At 43.3% G+C, this 19494-nt stretch overlaps 2 protein-coding genes across 2 annotated transcripts in view; both read left to right on the top strand.

Moving 5' to 3' along the window:
- The window catches only part of LOC122219426 (histone H2B type 1-C/E/F/G/I), a 109676-nt gene extending 95306 nt beyond the window's left edge, over positions 1-14370 (top strand). The window contains exon 2 of the mRNA XM_042937674.1: positions 14301-14370. The gene's annotated coding sequence lies outside the window, so the exon portion shown is untranslated. The remainder of the gene's footprint in view (positions 1-14300) is intronic.
- Positions 66-14389, top strand: LOC122219428 (histone H2B type 1-C/E/F/G/I). The gene is made up of 2 exons (XM_042937677.1): positions 66-498; positions 14301-14389. The coding sequence occupies exon 1, from the start codon at positions 109-111 to the stop codon at positions 487-489; it is 381 nt and encodes a 126-aa protein (XP_042793611.1). The 5' UTR covers positions 66-108; the 3' UTR covers positions 490-498; positions 14301-14389.
- The last annotated feature ends 5105 nt before the right edge of the window (positions 14390-19494 follow it).

Genomic DNA, 19494 nt, shown 5'->3' on the forward strand with positions numbered 1-19494 from the left:
CCAATGAACTAAGACGCGGTCTGCATCCTTCATTAGCATAAAAGCCCTATAAGTAGCAGACATTCGCTTCCTGCTTTCACTCCACTTCTGGCTTTCTGAGGTTTTAAGATGCCTGAGCCAGCGAAGTCCGCTCCCGCCCCGAAGAAGGGCTCCAAGAAGGCGGTGACCAAGGCGCAGAAGAAGGACGGCAAGAAGCGCAAGCGCAGCCGCAAGGAGAGCTACTCGGTGTACGTGTACAAGGTGCTGAAGCAGGTGCACCCCGACACCGGCATCTCGTCCAAGGCCATGGGCATTATGAACTCGTTCGTGAACGACATCTTCGAGCGCATCGCGGGCGAGGCGTCGCGCCTGGCGCATTACAACAAGCGCTCGACCATCACGTCCCGGGAGATCCAGACGGCCGTGCGCCTGCTGCTGCCCGGGGAGCTGGCCAAGCACGCCGTGTCCGAGGGCACCAAGGCCGTCACCAAGTACACCAGCTCCAAGTAAACTTGACAAGTAAGCGCCCTCTTACCCAACCCCAAAGGCTCTTTTCAGGGCCACCCACATGTCCACTAAGAGAGCTGTAATCAAACACTTGAGTTTGCATGGGGGAGTTAGCAAGATATTTACCTTAAGGTATCCTACTTTAGAAAAAGCCATTGCACATGTAGGAATACGTAGATTTTTTGTTTTTAACGGTACTAAGAGACGGAAATGAAGGTGATATTACGCACTGCCGAATTTTATGTGCCAAATGTTACATTCCATTACTCTATACTCCGGGGAGTTTTCAGTGAAAACGCATGCTGTTTCGGGTCCGTGCTGTCTACCTTATGCGACTCCCAACCTTCATAGGTGGCTGGTGGCTTGTAGTTAGGATCCACATACTGCTGTAGAAGACGCCTGGTCAAAACTGCTGGGTAACTTGCCTCCAAGGAGTCTGAACTGAAGGCAAGCAAGTACTAGGGGCGGAGAAAGGAGGTGGGTCGACGGGAAGGACGCCATTGAACTTGGCATGCTCAGTCTCCCAATAGGGAACCTTCCGGTACCAGATACCGCAGGCAGTCTGTGTGTTGGGAAATTCCACTTTAAGCACTTCACTCGTGGACTTTGCTCCAGGCAAAAGTTTTAAGGTGTAAAAAGCGCTTTCTACGTTTGTTTTACTCAAGTCACATGTTTCAGTACCGAGTGGTCAGGCTTGCTTTTTCCATTAAAAACATGGGAGGGTACAGGGAATAAACTTTGTTACAAAGGACACAAAGACCTGTAACAATTTCGGATACAATGCAGGACAGTGGCAGACGCTGGTCACACTAGCTCCTCAGCCAAACGCGAAGGTTTCCTGAGTCCTTCAGCAACTGAAATTGGATTTTTTAAATTCTCCTATGTGCCTATTGAGCCTGCTTAAGGACTGATGGTCCAGTCCAGACTGACCACCTGTCAACGAATCAGGTTACCCCCAAAACGTGCAAGTTCACTATTACCAGGTTGACTACAAGGGGTTGTTTGTTGTTTGTTTGTGTTCTTGTTTTTCTCCGTCGCTTCTCCCCTTTTTCTCTTATATAAATTCTGGTCTGCCTTTGTTGGATGAAATAATTCTATAGTTTGTTCTCCCTTCTATACAAGTGAAGGGCGGGCTACTCATGAACTACCTGACCATTTATTTCTGAAGGTTCCACCAAGATGTTGTTTACCTAAGTCCTACCATAGGAATCAATAGAAATGTGTGACCTGGAAAGGAACCTTGTCCAGCCCTGGGCTGTTGGGAGTTTTATGCTTATCTTCCTTTGGTTCTTGCAGCCTGCAACGTATTCTTGCCCAAAGTTGTTTCTTATTTTGGCTTTTCCTGATTGCCCTTTGCAGATCGGGTACACCCTGCTGGCTTTATGTCAGATCGTGAAGAGATTAGTTGGTGGCAAAGGACAGGGACTCTGAAGTCTAGATCATTTGTTAATTTTTCTGGGGTTGAGTGTGTTTATGTACTATTTGTTCTTATAATTCTCTGGCATTTGAGAACACATGAACAGGAAGTTGGTCTTTTCTTTCTGGCCTTTAATGTGATCCCCTGGGTTTGGTGTTTTATGTTTGCATGCTGTGGATTCCTGAAACTAAAGATAAGAGTCTCTTTCCTCCTTTCCAAACGTTCTTTTCTTGTGTTTTCTCCTTACATATCCAAATAGTTGTCAGTATCTGCAAAAACAGCATTCCTGCTTCCAAGATAATGCAAACACACACTGGCAATCCGTAGTAACTTTTGACTTTAAGAAAGAGGTTAGGCCTTACAGGAGACTAATGACAAGAAAGAAAACAAGTTAACCAAATCTCCAGCATGCAAAGGCCTGTCTCTTGTGAGGCAGAAGCCTCTGAAGTTTATGATTCAGCAACACAAAATTATTGTCGCTTCAGGCTTTTCAAGGTTAGAGAGAAGAGAGAAGAAACATGGTATCATAAATCACACTACTGAGTCGGACCAAAAGTAAAGGGTTCCGATACCTTTTTTTGAGAATATTTTCTGTTTTGTGAAGACAAATGATTTCGAGCAAGTTGTCTACTCTACCTCAGCAGGGGATCGGTAAATTACAATGGAAACTTATTTACATTTTCAAGGGCTTATATGAAGAATGAAAAACACAATTGAACTTAAGAGAAACTAGGAGCTACAGAGTATAACGCTAAAGGAAATAAGTCCGTCAGAGAAAGACAAATGCCCTGTGATTTCACACGTATATGGAATTTGAGAAACAAAAGGAGCAAAGGGAAAAAAGAGAGAGAGAGGCAAACCAAGAAATGGATTCTTAACTCTAGAGAGCATACCGAGGGTTGTCAGAGGGGAGGTTGGGGGGTGGGGGGGTGTGTGCTAAATGGATGGTGGGGATTAAGGAGGGCACTTGTGAACAGCGCCTGGTGATGCATGAAAATGTTGAATCCCTATTGTCCTCCTGAAACGAATATTACACTGTATGTTAACTAACTGCGACTTAAATAAAAGCTTAAAAAAGAGAAACTCAAATCAAAATAAACGTTCTCTCAATGTTTTAAGTGTGCTACCCCTTTAAACTATAATTCAGAGAAAACAGAAAAGTTTAACTGTTAATTTAGTGGTTTTATTTATTTATTAAAAAAAAATTTTTTTAATGCTTATTTATTTTTGAGAGAGACAGAGACAGAATGCGAGTGGGTTGGGTCAGAGAGAGAGGGAGGCACAGAATCCAAAGCAGGCTCTAGGCTCTGAGCTGTCAGCACAGAGCCTGACGTGGGGCTTGAACTCACGAACTGGGGCTTCATGACCTGAGCCAAAGTTGGATGCTTAACCCACTGAGCCACCAGGTGCCCCAAATTAGTGGTTTTAGTTAAGAGGTTATAGGATAAGAAACAAAACAGAACTCTTATCATTTTTGAACAACTTAACATTTTTAGTTCATGATATGTAATTTTATAGGAAAATAGCACATATTTTTAATCAAGTAACTTTTTGGATACATTCATTGGCTTCACACTTTTGCTTTAGAAATGGTTTTATGTCTTTTTCTTTGTTATTGTCATGATGTAAAAATAACATTAGCATGATATTCTAGTTCACACAAGTCTAGGGTTTATTTTCTTTTTTTTTTTTCATTTTATTTTATTTTTAATAGGAAATGTATTGTCAAATTGGTTTCCATACAACACCCAGTGCTCATCCCAACAGGTGCCCTCCTCAATGCCCATCACCCACCCTCCCTTCCCTCCCACCCCCCATCAACCCTCAGTTATTCTCAGTTTTTAAGAGTCTCTTATGGTTTGCCTCCCTCCCTGTCTCTTTTTTTTTTTTTTCCCTTCCCCTCCCCCATGGTCTTCTGTTAAGTTTCTCAGGATCCACATAAGAGTGAAAACATATGATATTTTCTCCGTATGACTTATTTCACTTAGCATATCACTCTCCAGTTCCATCCACGTTGCTACAAAAGGCCATATTTCATTCTTTCTCATTGCCACGTAGTATTCCATTCTGTATATAAACCACAACTTCTTTATCCATTCATCAGTTGATGGACATTTAGGCTCTTTCCATAATTTGGCTATTGTTGAAAGTGCTGCTATAAACATTGGGGTACAAGTGCCCCTGTGCATCAGCACTCCTGTATCCCTTGGGCAAATTCCTAGCAGGGCTGTTGCTGGGTCATAGGTAGAGTTTATTTTCTAAAAGAAAAAAAAAAAAAGAAAGAAAGAAAGAAAGCAACCCTAATTAATTTGAACTTATTAAATTTCTTCCAGTAGGTTTACTGGTTAGAAGAGTTAAGATCACTTTATTTAAAATTACACATCTGTAAATTACACACTGAACTAAATTAAATCATAATAGATAATATTTTTAAAACAGTTAATGTTCATAATGTTGCATACAAATCACAAAAGCTCAGTGTGTCAGCTTAAATGCTGAATTCACAACCTATACATAACTGTAAGAATTTTAAGGCATATTAAATTGAGTATTTAAATGCCTAATCTTTGGATACCTGGACAATTAGAGGGTACAAAATATGCATCCCTGAAAACAATTTGGTCTATGCAAGGCCCTTATTTTTACACAGTTGAAAATGACCCTAGATTAACAAGTTAGAGAATGTGGAGATGCCTTAGGAGAATGGAAGTAGATGTATTCGCTTATTTTTGCCAGGAGAGAACACAATCACCTGGTTCTTTTTTTTTTTTTTTTTTTTTAAGGTTTATTTATTTTTGAGAGAAAGAGAAAGCAATCAGGGGAGGGGCAGAGAGAGAGAGAGGGAGGCACAGAATCCAAAGCAGACTCCTGGCTCTGAGCTGTCAGCACAGAGCCTGATGTGGAGCTTGAATCCACGAACCCTAAGATCATGACCAGAGCTGAAGTCAGATGCTTAACTGACTGAGTCACACCTGCTTCTTTTAAGGGCTGTTATTAACACACAGAGTTCTGATCCTATTAAGTATTACAGCTGTAGAAAGACACAAATATGCACACAAGATCATGGCTGTATTTAGTGTGTTTATTTATTACGGTAACAAATGGAAGTTGTTACAGTTTGTTAACGTAGTAAATTCAGCTTAATATGTGTTTTATGCATGCTGATTAGTTAAATATACTTCAGAAGTGAAGTTAAAGGCTTTGAATTGATCATTATAGACTTTATCATTATATTTATCTATGGTATGGGTATATCTAAAAACACATGCACAGGAAGGTTTACTAGGATTTGTTAAAAACATAAGCAAAAAACACTACAAGAAAGAGAAAAATTCAGGATTCAAATGGAACTTTCAATATATTGTCTCTGCCAAGTGTGAGATAATTTTCAACAAAAGTGCTTCGTGTCAAAGAACCTGCTCCCATCACTTTATGCTGTGTTTTACAGGGCACTCTAAAATATGACTGCAACCATTTCTCCATTTTTATATACTTATGATTTATGGTTACGTCTTAATGTAATAACCAGTTTGCTCTGACAAGTTTATTTTTCACCTTCCCAGATTCAAGCTCTGACTACAGATCAAAACACCACAAAGATTTCTTTTACACTGGGCCTTGCTTGGCAGCCATTGGGTAACCAACGATTTATTCCCTCCACTTAATGAGAGGAGGGATGATAAAAAAATTAGGTGTGTTTGGTATTTTTCAAATATCGACTGCCAAATCACTGCTTGGTCTGCTTTTTATATAATTCCTAAATTTTCTTGTCTTAACATTTTTTTTAATGTTTATTTATTTTTGAGAGAGAGAGAGAGAGAGAGAGAGAGAGAGAGAGACAGAGTACGGGTGGGGGAGGGGCAGAGGGAGAGGGAGACAGAATCCAAAGCAGGCTCCAGGCTCTGAGCTGTCCGCACAGAACGCGATGTAGGGCTTGAACTCACAGCCATGAGATCATGACTCGAGCTGAGGTCAGGGGCTTAACCGACTGAGCCACCTAGGAACCTTGAATTCCTAAATTTTCCAGTCTAAACCCAGCTTCCCAACCTCCTGATGAGAGTAAATCATAGCACTTTGTAACAACTGTTCTCACACTAAGCGCGTTTTATGCCGCTTTGTCTGATGTCCCACCCTGATTACAATTTTGACACATTATTTGGTAGTTAATTGTTTCTGAAGAGTAATCCGGGTAGATTTTTACTGTTATGTTTTAACTTAACTGTTCCCTATAATCAATAATTCTGTGGGGGGAGGATAATTACTCATGAGAGGAAAAGGAAGAACGAGTAGTTACAATTAAAGGTAATGCTAAAGAAAATACCCCAACTGCAGTGTGAAAAACAGCCCTTAACGTTTTCATCACCATCAACACTATAACAACAATTTTCTAGTTTGATTTCTGAAAATAAAATCAAATATAACCGGCCCCTCAATAAAAATTGACTATCGCAGGGGCGCTTGGGTGGCTCAGCCAGTTAAGTGTCTGACTTCGGCTCAGGTCATGATCTCACGGTTCATGGGTTCGAGCCCCGCATCGGACTCTGTGCTGACAGCTCGGAGCCCGGAGCCTGCTTCAGATTCTGTGTCTCCCTCTCTCTCTGCCCTCCCCTGCTTGGACTCTGTGTCTCTCTAGAATAAATTAACACTAAAAAAAAAAAATTGAAAATTGACTATCACAAATCTCTCACACTGCTTGTATAGCCCAACCATCTCCAGACTTTATAGTCATATAACAAAAAAATAACTCCCATGACAAGCACAAACCAGTTCAAATTTTACAAATATGTTGATTAGGCCAAAGACGCGACAAGTGATTGAATCTCACCTTATTTATAATTAATAAACTGCAAAACTATAAAGGTGGGGCAAGGCTGCAACAGCTGCCTTAAGAACCACATTAACGAATCAATTTCATGTTATTGTTAAAATTTATGGATTTTTCCCCCCATGGTAATGCCTTTACTATTTGTGAATGATGAAAAGATCATAGATAAAATACCTTCAAAAATCTGTATAAAAGTATTCATATTGGACATCTGTCCATATCATCCCCCATCTACTGAGAAGATTATATGAGAGAATTTAAAGTAAAATTTGCCTCAAGCAACTTAAACTTACGGTGCCAAAATTTTACTCTTTCCCCTAATAATAACGATAACGTGTCCACCCCTGAAGATTCTCATAAATTCTCATCATTTGAGATTGTACCAAAAGATCCGTGTGGCTTGGTTTCTCTTCTCTTTTGACATGTTTTGCTTTGGGGTGTTCTGATGTTGTTGTATATTATGAATAACTAGTGTTATTCATACACTATCATAATTGAGCAAATGGAAGTTACCTTTGAAAAGATGTCACCACACTCACTTCTATAAAATGTACATTTACAGACTACTTTCAAAGAGACTTCAAGAAATGTCTCGTTGTGACATCTGTCACCCCACTGCTGGCCAGGGTCGATTTGGCTGGTCTGGCTGGCTAGGCTGGTGTCCCCCTTCCTCCCTCACCACTCCATGTGAGTCCCTTCTGGGGCTGTGCTAGGTCGGAGAGGATGACCTTCCCCGATACAGGAGGACCATTCTGTGGTCAAAGGTACAGGAGTAGCTGTGCTTTCTTGCCAGAATCTCCCAACACGCTCTCAAGGTCCATTTGTAGGAGGAAGTAGGGGACTCAAGCTTCCAAGATTCCAGACACGTCCATATGAGGCCCTGCACGTGGCAGTCTGCCTTTCTAAAAAATAAAATAAAATAAAATAAAATAAAATAAAATAGTAATGTAAAATCAAATCAAATAGAAATGTCAGCTTTATAGCAATGGTAGAAAGGGCCATCTGCAGGACTTTTAACTAAAAACATTGTTTTTACGCTCCAGGACAGAGGGATATTTGATTCTCAGTGCAGACATATGTAGAATCTCACCACTTTGGTATAAATTCCTATTGGAAACACAGTCCGAGACTCATTAAAAACTTCCAGAATTCTGGAAATAGGAAGCTTGCTCTTGTGATTCTACAGATCAAGATGAGATCTAGAGTCGACTGTTTCTTCCTTTTTCTTCCTCTCTGTTTTGCCTTTTTCTCCAGTATCAGTCTTTCCAACAATTGGACTTTGGATTTGGTCTTCCTCAGTATTGAATAGAATAGAATAGAATAGAATAGAATAGAATAGAATAGGATTCCTCAGAGCCTAGACCTCCATACCTTGGCTAAAATTTCCTAAACAAGAATGAATGCTTCGTAGTGTACTTCTGACTGTGGCTCAAATTACAATTGAAATAGTCAAGAAAAATGATACGTGTTTAACTAAAATCCATCAGAATGATCTTTGAGAACTATTCTAAATGAGACAGGCCAGTTAAACACTTGGAGACTACCTTGACTTCGAATACTTATATGTGTGTGATTGCTCTCATACTTTTTTTTGACCAAAGTCAACAGTGGGGGAGTTGAGAAATTCCTGTGCCAGAAATGGTGGAGACATGGCCCACCCAAGATGGAGGTGCTGACTGAGGGTTGGAAGAATATACTGTGCAGAGACAGCCTGTCCCATGCTCCACAGACGATCTTGAGAGTTTCTGAAGAATCGCTAATTATTTTCTTTGAAAGTCCTCCTTGGTCTGTGTAAGAACAGATTGTCCAGACTAAAAATAATGCACAAACGTAACATCCTGTTCTTACTCTGCAGGCTTTTTCTCCCCCCGTCTCTGTTATAGAATCATCTTTTTTGACTTTGTTGGATGAAATCAACGTATTGCTTTGTACGCAGGAAAACAGCCGGCTAGTCATTACCCAAATGTCTTTGAGTTTCTGTTTGACAAACCTACCACTCTGAGCCGCTGGGTGGTAATAATTACTTACTCATGAAGCTGGGGTGAGGATTAAATGAAACAGCAAATATAAAGCACTCGTCCCAGGGATGGTATCACGGCAGTAAAATAGCTCCATGGTGAAAAAAGCATAGCGTCTGGAGACAGAACCTCCAGGTTTGACCCCCCCAGCTCCCTACTTATTAGGTGTGAGACTGAGGCAAATCCTCATCTCATCTGTGTGCCTCAGTGTCCTCATTTGTGTCTTTTTTGTTAATTATTATTTTTTTTAATTTTAAGTAGGCTCCATGCCCAACACGGGGCTTGAACTCATGACCCCGAGATCAAGAGTCACATGATCTACTAACTGAGCCAGCCAGGCACCCCTGGCCTCGCTGGTGTCTTGAGGATGATGGTAATAGCGTCTACCTTCTAGATGTTTGTGGAGATTAAAGATCTTTAATGCATAGAAAGCACTTCTGAAGAGTGCCCGGCACATGGTAGGTGCTCAGTGTCTCCTGATATTTGACAAACTTCATTTATAGCCTTTTTTATGCCCCTAAAGGGACCTAAGGCAGATTATGATGATCTTGGTAAAAGCTGGTTTTTCATAAATCGGGAATTTCACAAATGATCTGATATAAGAAGAATGCCAACCGATTTCACCATGTTTTACCCTGGTCCAATAGGTTGAAAGAAAATGCAGTCCCCCCCCCCCCACCACACCCCATATTTAATGACCTCTCTAGGCCTCTTCCTAAGGGCATAAAGAATGATCCCCGCATTTCTCTTGAGTCTTCCAGATTTGGAAGGGTGTGTAGATTGAGCACTTTGCTAAGTAGTCCCAGATGTCCTAAATTAAAAGGCATTAAACGTTAGTTTTTCCAAACTTTCACCCCGGGCCATCCTGGATGACCAAGCGGAAAAAGAAATGGGGCCGAATATACATCTGCCGGTGACCTTTCCTGCAAGATATTCTAGGCTCGGATGAAAATGTCCAGACTCTGTCAATCAGCTTGACATCTTCAAGCACTGTGGGTTCATTATAATTTAAGGAGAAGAGAGTAAATCTGGAAAATGAGCTACTTTTTGAGTGAGGAAGAGGAAGGCTTTGGTTGGCTCAGTTGAAGACTTAGGTAGCTTTATTATCCGGTAAGCAATTTGCATTGTAGTTGATAGAAAGGCCTGTTTCTTTCTGCTATGGTTTTTCGTGGTGTTAGATGTCCCAGCTGTTGGATCTGACAGGACAAAGGAACGGCAGTGACGGGGGCTGGTCTCATCGAGGAGCAGACAGACGTACCTAGAGGAGGCAATACTGGCGAGAAACCTTGACCTCATCCCTTAGGCCTAAACTTGTCTTCTGACCCTCTCAAGTGCTCCAAGTAAAAGACTGGCTTCAAAAGCCACGAGGATAAACCTTTGTTCTCATTCTTTTCTCCCTCCTCTCTTCACTTTCTCCTTTATTTTCTTTTCCTTTATTTTTCTTTTCCCTTTTCTCCTCGGTTATTTCTCATTGGCCCAAACTCCCCTGTGGGACAGCATATAAAACCACAAAAATACTGAAGACGGAAATGTGCCCCTTTTACTGCTGGACTTGCTTAAATAGCTGTGGTGAGAGATATTGGGTGCTAGGTTTGAAAACACAACACATTTGGGCTTTAAGGCACTGAAATAAATATAGTTTTTACAGCTGAGAAAAGTCAATGAAATCGTGTGTTTAAGAATCGAACTGAGATGGTGCAGGTTCTCAGACCGCAAAGGGAAGGGAAGCTGCTAGGCGGGAGGGTGGGTCAGTGATACCTGGCGGGCGTCAGGGTGAGGGCTTTGGGGAAGGTCTGGGAGAGTGCTCAGGGGTCTTGATTGTAAGGGTTAGAGCTGGAACTTGGCCCAGTCAGTTCTATACATAAATAAGACTGAATGGATTGCAAACTTTTCCTATATTCTTTTATATGTGTGTGTGTGTGTGTGTGTGTGTGTGTATTTAGGGCATACATATGCTTTTATATTTTTATATATTTAGAGCTTATATATGCATACACATACACACATACACAGACACATACATATGTTTCGAACATTTTTAGGTGTACAACAAAATTGAGAGGGGGGTACAGATTTCCATATACCCCCAGTCCCCACACATGCGTAGCCTCCCACCTTAGCAATGTCATTCACCAAAATGGCACTCTTTTGGATGACCCTACACCGGCATATCACAATCGCGCGGGGACCATAGTTGGCCATTGCGGTTCCCTCTTTGCCGTGTACATTCTATGGGTTCGGACAAATGTGTCATGACATCCATCCATCATTATAATATCACACAGAGGCTTTTCACTGCCCTAAAATGACCAGAGATTTTAATCAGCAGGAACTGGGGGGAAGGGCGGCGGGGCCTCTGTCTGGTGGGCGTGTGAACTGGGGCATCGTGGGTGGTCCCCATGTGCCTGAAGGGGATACTTACCTTGCCTTTAGGATTCTCCAGCGCACTTTGACACGCCCTTCCCCTCCACCCTGTGCCTGGGCCCTCCTTCTCCCCTCCCTTTTGTGTTCCAACACCCTGCTTTCCTGGCTCTCTGCCACCCACATACACTGGACCTCCATTTTAAAAAAATTTTTTTTTCCTTCCTTCTTGCCTAGAAACCCCTACTCATCACCATCCCACAGGCATCTTCCACCCCATCGCCTCCCAGTTGTCCGATGTGAGCATTGCACAGTTTGTATTTAGTTGTGACCCCTGGTCTACTAGTCTTGTCCAACAGGCTCTGGGCTCTGATTTGGTCACCACAGTATCCCTAGGGGCTGTCGCCGGGCCTGGTGCACAGCCACACACATAAATGACGGAATGAATCAGTTCATTCACTAATTTTTGTGGAATGCCTCCTGTGTCCCAAATTCCCGTGTGCATATAGCAGTGAACAAAATCACAAAATCCCTTCCCTCGAAGAGCTAGGACCCTAGGAAGGTAAGATTGAAAAACAGAATAAATAGCTAAAATGTCTGATCTTTCAGAAGGCAAGTGTCATCCAAAAAACCAAAAGCCAAACCAAAACAAAACAACAAAGGCAGGCTTAAGGCATGAGGACGATGAGGTGGGGGCTGCCGTGATGAACAAGGAATGAAGTTCTGAGCAGGGGTCCCCAGGGTGCTCGGGGCTTGACTGGGAGACCAGATCCAGGATCAAGGTGCTACTACGAATAACAATGTTGAGTCCGCTTCAGTAGACAAGCCTCAGGTCAAAACAAGGTGCGTGACCCTGTTCTATGAAACAGATCTCCCAAACCTAGGGGCTAACCACAATAGATATGTGTCACTCTGTTACACAATGTTGTATAGTGTCCAGTCACAATGGGGGGATGGGGCTCGACTTCATGGTCCTTCAGGGACAGTTTCCTTCTGCCTGGTGCCTCAAATGTCCCTGGGTCTTAGAGATCTCTGCTGGAGCCCGGACATCCGGCCTGCAGACAGAAGAAGGAGGCTTTCACGGGCCAGGCCCTGAAGCAGCACACGTTATTCCGTCCACATGATTTTGATCGGAACTCAGTCCCAGCACCCCTAACCTGCCTGGGAAGCGGGAAAATGGGGACCGGCTGCGTGGGTCGGCGCAAAAAAAGCCGATGGATTCGGAGCAAGCAAGTGCTCGGGAGTCACGAGGTCCAGCTTTCTTCCCAATCCCTCTCCCTCTCACCCTCCGGGCCCTCTTAAAGGTCAAAATGCTTTTTCGTCAGGCAGTGACAACATCCAGCGCAGAAAGAATAAGGAGAGAGCCGTGGGGTGACTGAGTTCTTTCTTTTCTCCCCCAGCCCTGAAGGACCACCCTCTCACCATCAGTGACCGTCTCCTTGGAAGGGGACAAAGTCACTGCCGTCCCGGGGTCACATCGTGGCTGGAGAAGACAGACAATAAACAATAGTTATTATACACAATTATGTAGAATGTGAGAAAGGAAAGGTGGGTCACATGTGGCAGTGCCTGTCATTGTAATATGTTCACTAATGAAAATGCTTAATGTAACCATAGCTGCTAACACTGGGGTCGCACTTAGCCAAGCACCGTTCTGAAGGTTTGCTCTATTAACTCAGTTAATTCCCAAACAATAAAACGGTCGCCGGAAAGCACACGGGGAAGAAGAACCAGTGATGAAGAAAAGAAGAGAAATCAAAGTCCACCATTGTCCCTCTTGCGTGTTTCGAGGACCTGGCCCTCCTTCTCTGGTTCCACAGTCTGTGTGTTCGTTCGGGTGTGAGCGGGCGAGATTACGTGTGAGCTCACAGAGGGAGAGCCGGGGGATGCCTCCAGCGCGGGCCTTAAATTTGGGGCCTCTTCAAGGGGTTTAAAGCCACACGTGGCTTGTCGTTGTTCAGACCATGACATTTGAAGGGGCAGTGAGTCCGTGAAATGCATTCTCGGAATATCAGAGGTCACATCTTGAGTCAGCAGAGGTGGGCGGTGGTGTTAGGGGCAGACTGTCCCTCACCAGCTAGAGAGAACTGCCTTCTGTCACCCGCCCCGCAGACCACCAGGCTCTGCTTCAGGCAAATCTCTCCTAAAACTTACCTGAATGTGATGTGATGGCCCTTTTGTAAGTCCATACAAAACGTGCGGCAAAGTCTCTGTGTCTGTAAAGTGAAATGATGGCCCGGGCGTTAGACGTGTCCAGCACGGGTTATAGTTATGAGTCCTCAGACCCGCCAGGTGTGCGAACACTTGTCACGGAACCCGGATGTCCCCGCCAAAGGGTCGTGTCAGTCCGCATGCATTGAAGGAGGGGGGGGGGGGTTCCCTAACAAGGAAACCCTGCCAACGTCTTCCTGCATGGGGTTCCATCGCCTCCGGGGATAAAATCAGGTTTGCCTCTGCTTGTTTGTCAAGACGAGGGGGAAAAATGCATTTTGTAACATCTCAAGAAACAGACTAGGCATTTATTTGGGCGCATTTCCATTAGATATGTTTCATTTGACTTATTTCAAAGGCGGTGGGGGTGACTTCATCTGTCAGCAGCGCGATGAACACCCGAGAGAAGGGTGGCTTCCGGGATGGTTTCAACCGCTCCCTGTGGGAATACCGAGCTGGAACTCTAACCCATGGCCGTGCCAAGGGCCTTCCTCATCCCTCACGGGCAGTCCAACTCACCCCCAAACACCCCACCTTAGACAACCCCCACCACCTGGCCTTTGTCACTGTGGTACCTTTGTGAAAAACCCTGACACGACAAATTCTTACTCGTCCTTCAAGACTTAGCTCAAATGTAACTTAGGAGACACTGACTGGACCATATTCATCCTTTATTTAAGAGTCTACAGAGACTCCAGAGGGTGTGAATCGCCACCCAACAGCCGTGTCACCTGGGAAGCTCAACCTTCGCCTTCTCATCTATCCAGCGAACAGAACGATAGCAGGTGCCTCATAAGGTTGCTCCAAGATTAAATGCATTGGCATCAATAAAGCGCTTAAAACACACACTGCCTGGCACAGAACGAGCTCCCAGTGAAATTAGCCATTGCCATTACCGCTGTTGTCTCAGAGTCAAGTACAGTATCAGGTATCTGATGAATTATAGAAATGAATTGATCAATCAATCTCTCTCTTTTCATAGGAGCCGACGGGCTTCAGACATCTTTTCCCACCACTGCTCACTGCTAACCACCGCGGCATCTCTCGTGTAAAACAACGGGTGACGCTACGAGAAGATAAATGGAAATATTTTTAATGATCATGGAAGGCTCAGTAAGAACCTGGCTAAAATATTTTTTTTCTGAGTATAAAAATATTAAATGTTTATTGTAGAAATGTGTAAAAAGAAAAATATATAAAGAAGAAATTAAAATACTCCTGGTATCTCTTTTATTTTTCAAAAAAAATTGTTTAATGTTTATTTTTGAGAGAGAGAGAGAGAGAGCATGAGCGGAGGAGGGTCAGAGAGAGAGGGAGACCCAGAATCTGAAGCAGGTTCCAGGCTCCGAGCTGTCAGCACAGAGCCTGATGTGGGGCTCGAACTCATGAACCGCGTGATCATGACCTGAGCCGAAGTCAGACACTTAACTGACTGAGCCACCCAGGTGCCCTGGTACTTCCTTTTAATATGTATGTGACAAATATGTATAGATGAATATGAATACATAAGGTACACCCATAACATATATCATATATAAAGCAAATTTAGGTACCATGCCATAGATACATATATATAATTTTCTAGGTAATATGCTTAGAAGCACAGTTTTTAAAAATGTTTGTCTATTTTTGAGAGAGGGAGAGGGAGGATCCAATGGAGGGACAGAGAGAGAAGGAGACACAGGATCCAAAGCAGGCTCCATGCTGACAGCGGAGAACCTGATGTGGGGCTTAAATTTACGAACTGTTGGGGCACCTGGGTGGCTCGGTCGAGTGTCCAACTTTGGCTCAGGTCATGATCTCACGTCTTGTGAGGTCTAGCCCCATGTCAGGCTCTGCGCTGACAGCTCAGAGCCTGGAGCCTGCTTCGGATTCTGTGTCCCTCTCTCACTCTGCCCCTCCCTCACTCACTCATGCTCTGTCTCTCTCAAGAATAAATAAAAAACATTAAAAAAAAAATTATGAACTGTTACCTGAGCTAAAGTCAGATGCTTAACTGACTGAGCCACCCAGGCAGCCCTAGAAACACAATTTTTTATGAATGTATCATTACTTGGGTAATTAGTCCTCTGTTATTGGCTACCTAGATTGAGTTCTATTTTTATGCACTATAGATCGTACAGATCACACATCTTTGTTTAAATATGTGATTATCTCCTTAAGATAGATTTCTAGAACTAGAAATACTAAATCACCAGGTCACAGCATTTTTTAAGGCTCTTAATACAAAACATTGCCAAAGCGCCATCTAGAAGGACCATGCCAATTTATAATCCCAACATACTGTTTACACTGAGAATTTTTTAAAGCATTGTTAACCTGACAGGCCAATAATAATAATAATAATAATAATAGAAATGCCAGCTCCTTCATTATTAGCGAGTGTACTTTCCCCCCACATTTTCATTAGCTGTGATCCCGTAAGAAACGAAGGGCGACCTAATGATGCCCGTGACCACGATTGTCCCCTGGGGGGCCACCATATGGAGAACAAGCAGTCTGTTCGGTTAAGACCAAAAACTAGTATTTGTCAGTCAGGTGCCTCCTCTGTCCAGGACTGTGCTGGAATAATGAACTGCATTTGGCTGTGTGTATCTGAAATTACTTTTGCCTACATTGTCTCTTAAAAGCCTCTAACTGCTCCATGAGAAAAGCGTGTACTGTGGATTGAATTATGTCCCCCCAGAATTCATATGTCGAAGCCCTACCTCCCAGTGTGACTGTGTCTGGAGGCGGGGCTTCAGCAAGTATTTAAGGTGAAAGAGGTTGTAAAATGAGGTCCTAGTCCAAAAAGATTGGTGGCCTTATCCGAACAGGAGGAGGAAAATCTAGCTCTCCCAGCGTGCATGCGCCACAGAAAGGCCGTTTGAGGACAGAGCAAGAAGACAGCCAACGACAGGCTGGGAAAGAGCTGTCACCAGAATTCGGCCACGCTGACAGTCTGATCTCAGATTCCTAGTCTCCAGAGCCATGAGGAAATAAATTGCTATTGTTGAAACTTCCCAATCTATGGCATTTTGTTCTGGTAGCCCGAGCAGACTAAGACGGTGTAATTGCTGTGACACACAGACCAGGAAAGTGAGTAAGCCCAGGAGAAATACAGTTATATTTGGCCAAGATCATTAAGAATCAGAAAGAGGCAAGGTGGGAGAACCCACTTGTCCTCATTCCAAGGCCAGGGCTCCCCCGTACCACAGGCAGACAGTAGCCTCAGAAGGCCCAGAGTCACGTGTCCCCAGAGCCAGCACTAGACTAAGACTTGTCACCGGAAGAGGAATGCGTAAGCTCGAATAAATATGCTCTGACCACTCGCTTAGGAAAAACATCACGCTTCATGCGAAACTACAGTGCAAACTGTGTGCAAAACCACTTTTACCTCTGCGGTGGAGAGAGATATAAAGCCTAACGCTATCCTTACAGCATTGGGGTTTATATGTGCGGCAAGGCAGGCTTTCGCAGGGGTCCTAGAGTAGTGCCTCAGACAGGTAAATAAACTGGAAAGATATCTATTGTAAAATGTTTATTATTATTTTGTTTAATAAATAAGCCCAGGTACACAGGCTTCTCTAGCACCCTGTGCTGTCAGCTGTTCAGTTTCCACCCCCTTGTAGTTTTCAACCTCACAGACATCTTTAGCGCCTCTGGAGGGCGAATCTATGCTCCAGCCTGGAAGAAGGGGTGAGATCAAGGGGAACTAGGCAAGGGCCATCTGAGGTCTACTGCATTACTATCGGGAAGTTAAAAGAAAAGGCTTCCCGCTTTTTTGTCTGATGCTTCTGTATTCGGTATTAAAGTGCAACAGAAAATTCACAAGTTCCAATGCTTGTGTCTCCGGACTTTCAAAGACTGGCTCATTGGCATCTGTGTGGCTTAGGAGGATCGTTTCGGTCACGTTAGCACAAAGGTTTTGGATGGAAGTCTATATATGTGTTATTCACAAATGAAACAGCACGATATGAGCACCTGTCTTTGCTTACATATAAATAGCTACTAAGAGAGGTAGGAAAGTCTGGAAGAACAGAAATAAGGTCACCTGAATGGGGGGGGCGGGGGAGGTCCCAGTTATGCAAATAGCTTTTCTTCTTGGTCAGGCATTTCTAGTGCTTCCTAATTGGATGGTGGCAGGTTTAGCTCCTCTGTCCTCTGAGAAGTTTCTAGAACTCCTTCTGAAGGTGTTCAGTTTCGTAAGGAGCAGCAGAAACAGGCTGAACAAGTGATTCAGGTCCATCTGACTCAACAGAGGAAGATTTTCCCGCCACCCTCTCAAAGTCCTCCATTTTGAACCACCTGGGCAGGTTATTGGTTTCGACGTTGATCTCCACACCCAAGAATTGTCAGTGCATATACTAAAAATTTTTTAATGGTTATTTATTTTTGAGAGAGAGAGAGAGAGAGAGAGCACAAGCAGGGAAGGGGCAGAGAGGGAGGGAGACACAGAATCTGAAGCAGGCTCCAGGCTCTGAGCTGTCAGCACAGGGTCCGATGCCATGCGAGCCTTGCCCCACGAACTGGGAGATCACGACCGGAGCTGAAGTCGGATGCCTGATCGACTGAGCCACCCAGGTGCCCCGAACACTTGATGACTTTTAGAGACAACCTTCACAAAGCATGAAATTATACACATGCCCTTCCTACAAAACAAACAAAATAGTTACTCAATAGCTGAACAAGCAGTCAATCGAAATAGAATAATTCAAAACGGAAGAAGTCAGTTGAAGAAGAGTTAAGGTTAATTGTGAAATAGTGTTTGTTAAAGATAGTGGAAAGCCAAATATGAAGTACAAAAATAGCTACTGAAAAAAAGAAGAAACATATGACAAAGGGATAACAGTTTTACAAGGTAGTTCTAAATCTTAGACACCAGGAAAATCCAAGAAATATATAGGGTGGACACGTTAGTAATTGAAACCCCGTGAATCTCACTGAACACAGTGAAAATCTAGAGAAGCCTTTATTTTACACACACACACACACACACACACACACACACACACACAGAAATATAGGGTAAACATTGTTTTTAAACAACAGACTAGAATGTTAATATTAAGAATGGGCTGCTGGGGCACCTGGGTGGCTCAGTCAGTTAAGCGTCCGACTTTGGGTCAGGTCATGATCTCACGGTTTGTGAGTTCGAGCCCCACATCAGGCTCTGTGCTGACAGCTCGGAGTCTGGAGCCTGCTTCAGATTCGGTGTCTCCCTCTCTCCCTGCTCCTTTCCCCACTTGTGCTCTGTCTCTCAAAAATAAATAAATGTAAAAAAAAAAGAAAAAAAAAAGAATGGGCTGTATAGTTCCCATATCATGAGAGAACAATTTTATTATATTTTTAAAAGAAAACAGTTCTCTTATTTTCTTTGTGATCGCTTCCATTGTTTGACTTCAGAAGAACTGCCAGAAGAAGTTGATCTAAGGAAATGTTTACAGCAGGAGTATTGTTTCAATGAGACTTTGGAAGGGTGACTTTCCCACAATAGAAAGTTTTTCAAGATAAATTTATATTATTGGTCCACAAACACAAGTGCTCCAGGGGTGCCTGGGTGACTCAGTCAGTTAAGCGTCCGACTCTGGCTCAGGTCATGATCTCATGGTTCATGAGTTCAAGCCCCTCGTTGGGCTCTGTGCTGACAGCTCAGAGCCTGGAGCCTGTTTCAGATTCTGTGTCTCCCTCTCTCTCTCTGCCCTTCCGCCACTCACATTCTATCTCTCTCTCTCTCAAAAATAAATAAACATTAAAAAAAATTTTAATAAAAAAATAAAAGCTCTAAAAATGGAATTACACGAACAACAGTCCTGACATATTAAGAGGAAGAAAAAAAAATAAATGCTCCAACACAGCTGATGTGCATAACTAGCCAGAGCCTTCTGAAGCCAGCCTCCTGCTTCCTAGCTCTAAGACCTTGGGTGAGTTTCATGACTTATCTGTGACTCAGTTTCTTAACTATAAACTTAGCTTCTACAGTTTTTCCTTTTTTGAAGGGGAAATAATTGGGATGATGACGACACGGTGTAAGCGCTGTGCGTGTGGGTGTTCATGGTAGCGTTTAGATTTCCAGTGCAAGACATGAATCATGGTCCTCTCTCTGGGTTTCAAATTGCGGAATGTGGGAATTTTTAAAATTCTCCAATTCTTTGTTACTTTTAATGTTTATTTATTTTTGAGAGACAGAGAGCGAG

The sequence above is a fragment of the Panthera leo genome, chromosome B2, assembly GCF_018350215.1.
Source record: "Panthera leo isolate Ple1 chromosome B2, P.leo_Ple1_pat1.1, whole genome shotgun sequence".
Classification (NCBI taxonomy): domain Eukaryota; kingdom Metazoa; phylum Chordata; class Mammalia; order Carnivora; family Felidae; genus Panthera; species Panthera leo.

Bases quoted from the DNA above. Each gene is read 5' to 3' on its own strand.
- LOC122219428 (XM_042937677.1), top strand. From the start codon at position 109: ATGCCTGAGCCAGCGAAGTCCGCTCCCGCCCCGAAGAAGGGCTCCAAG.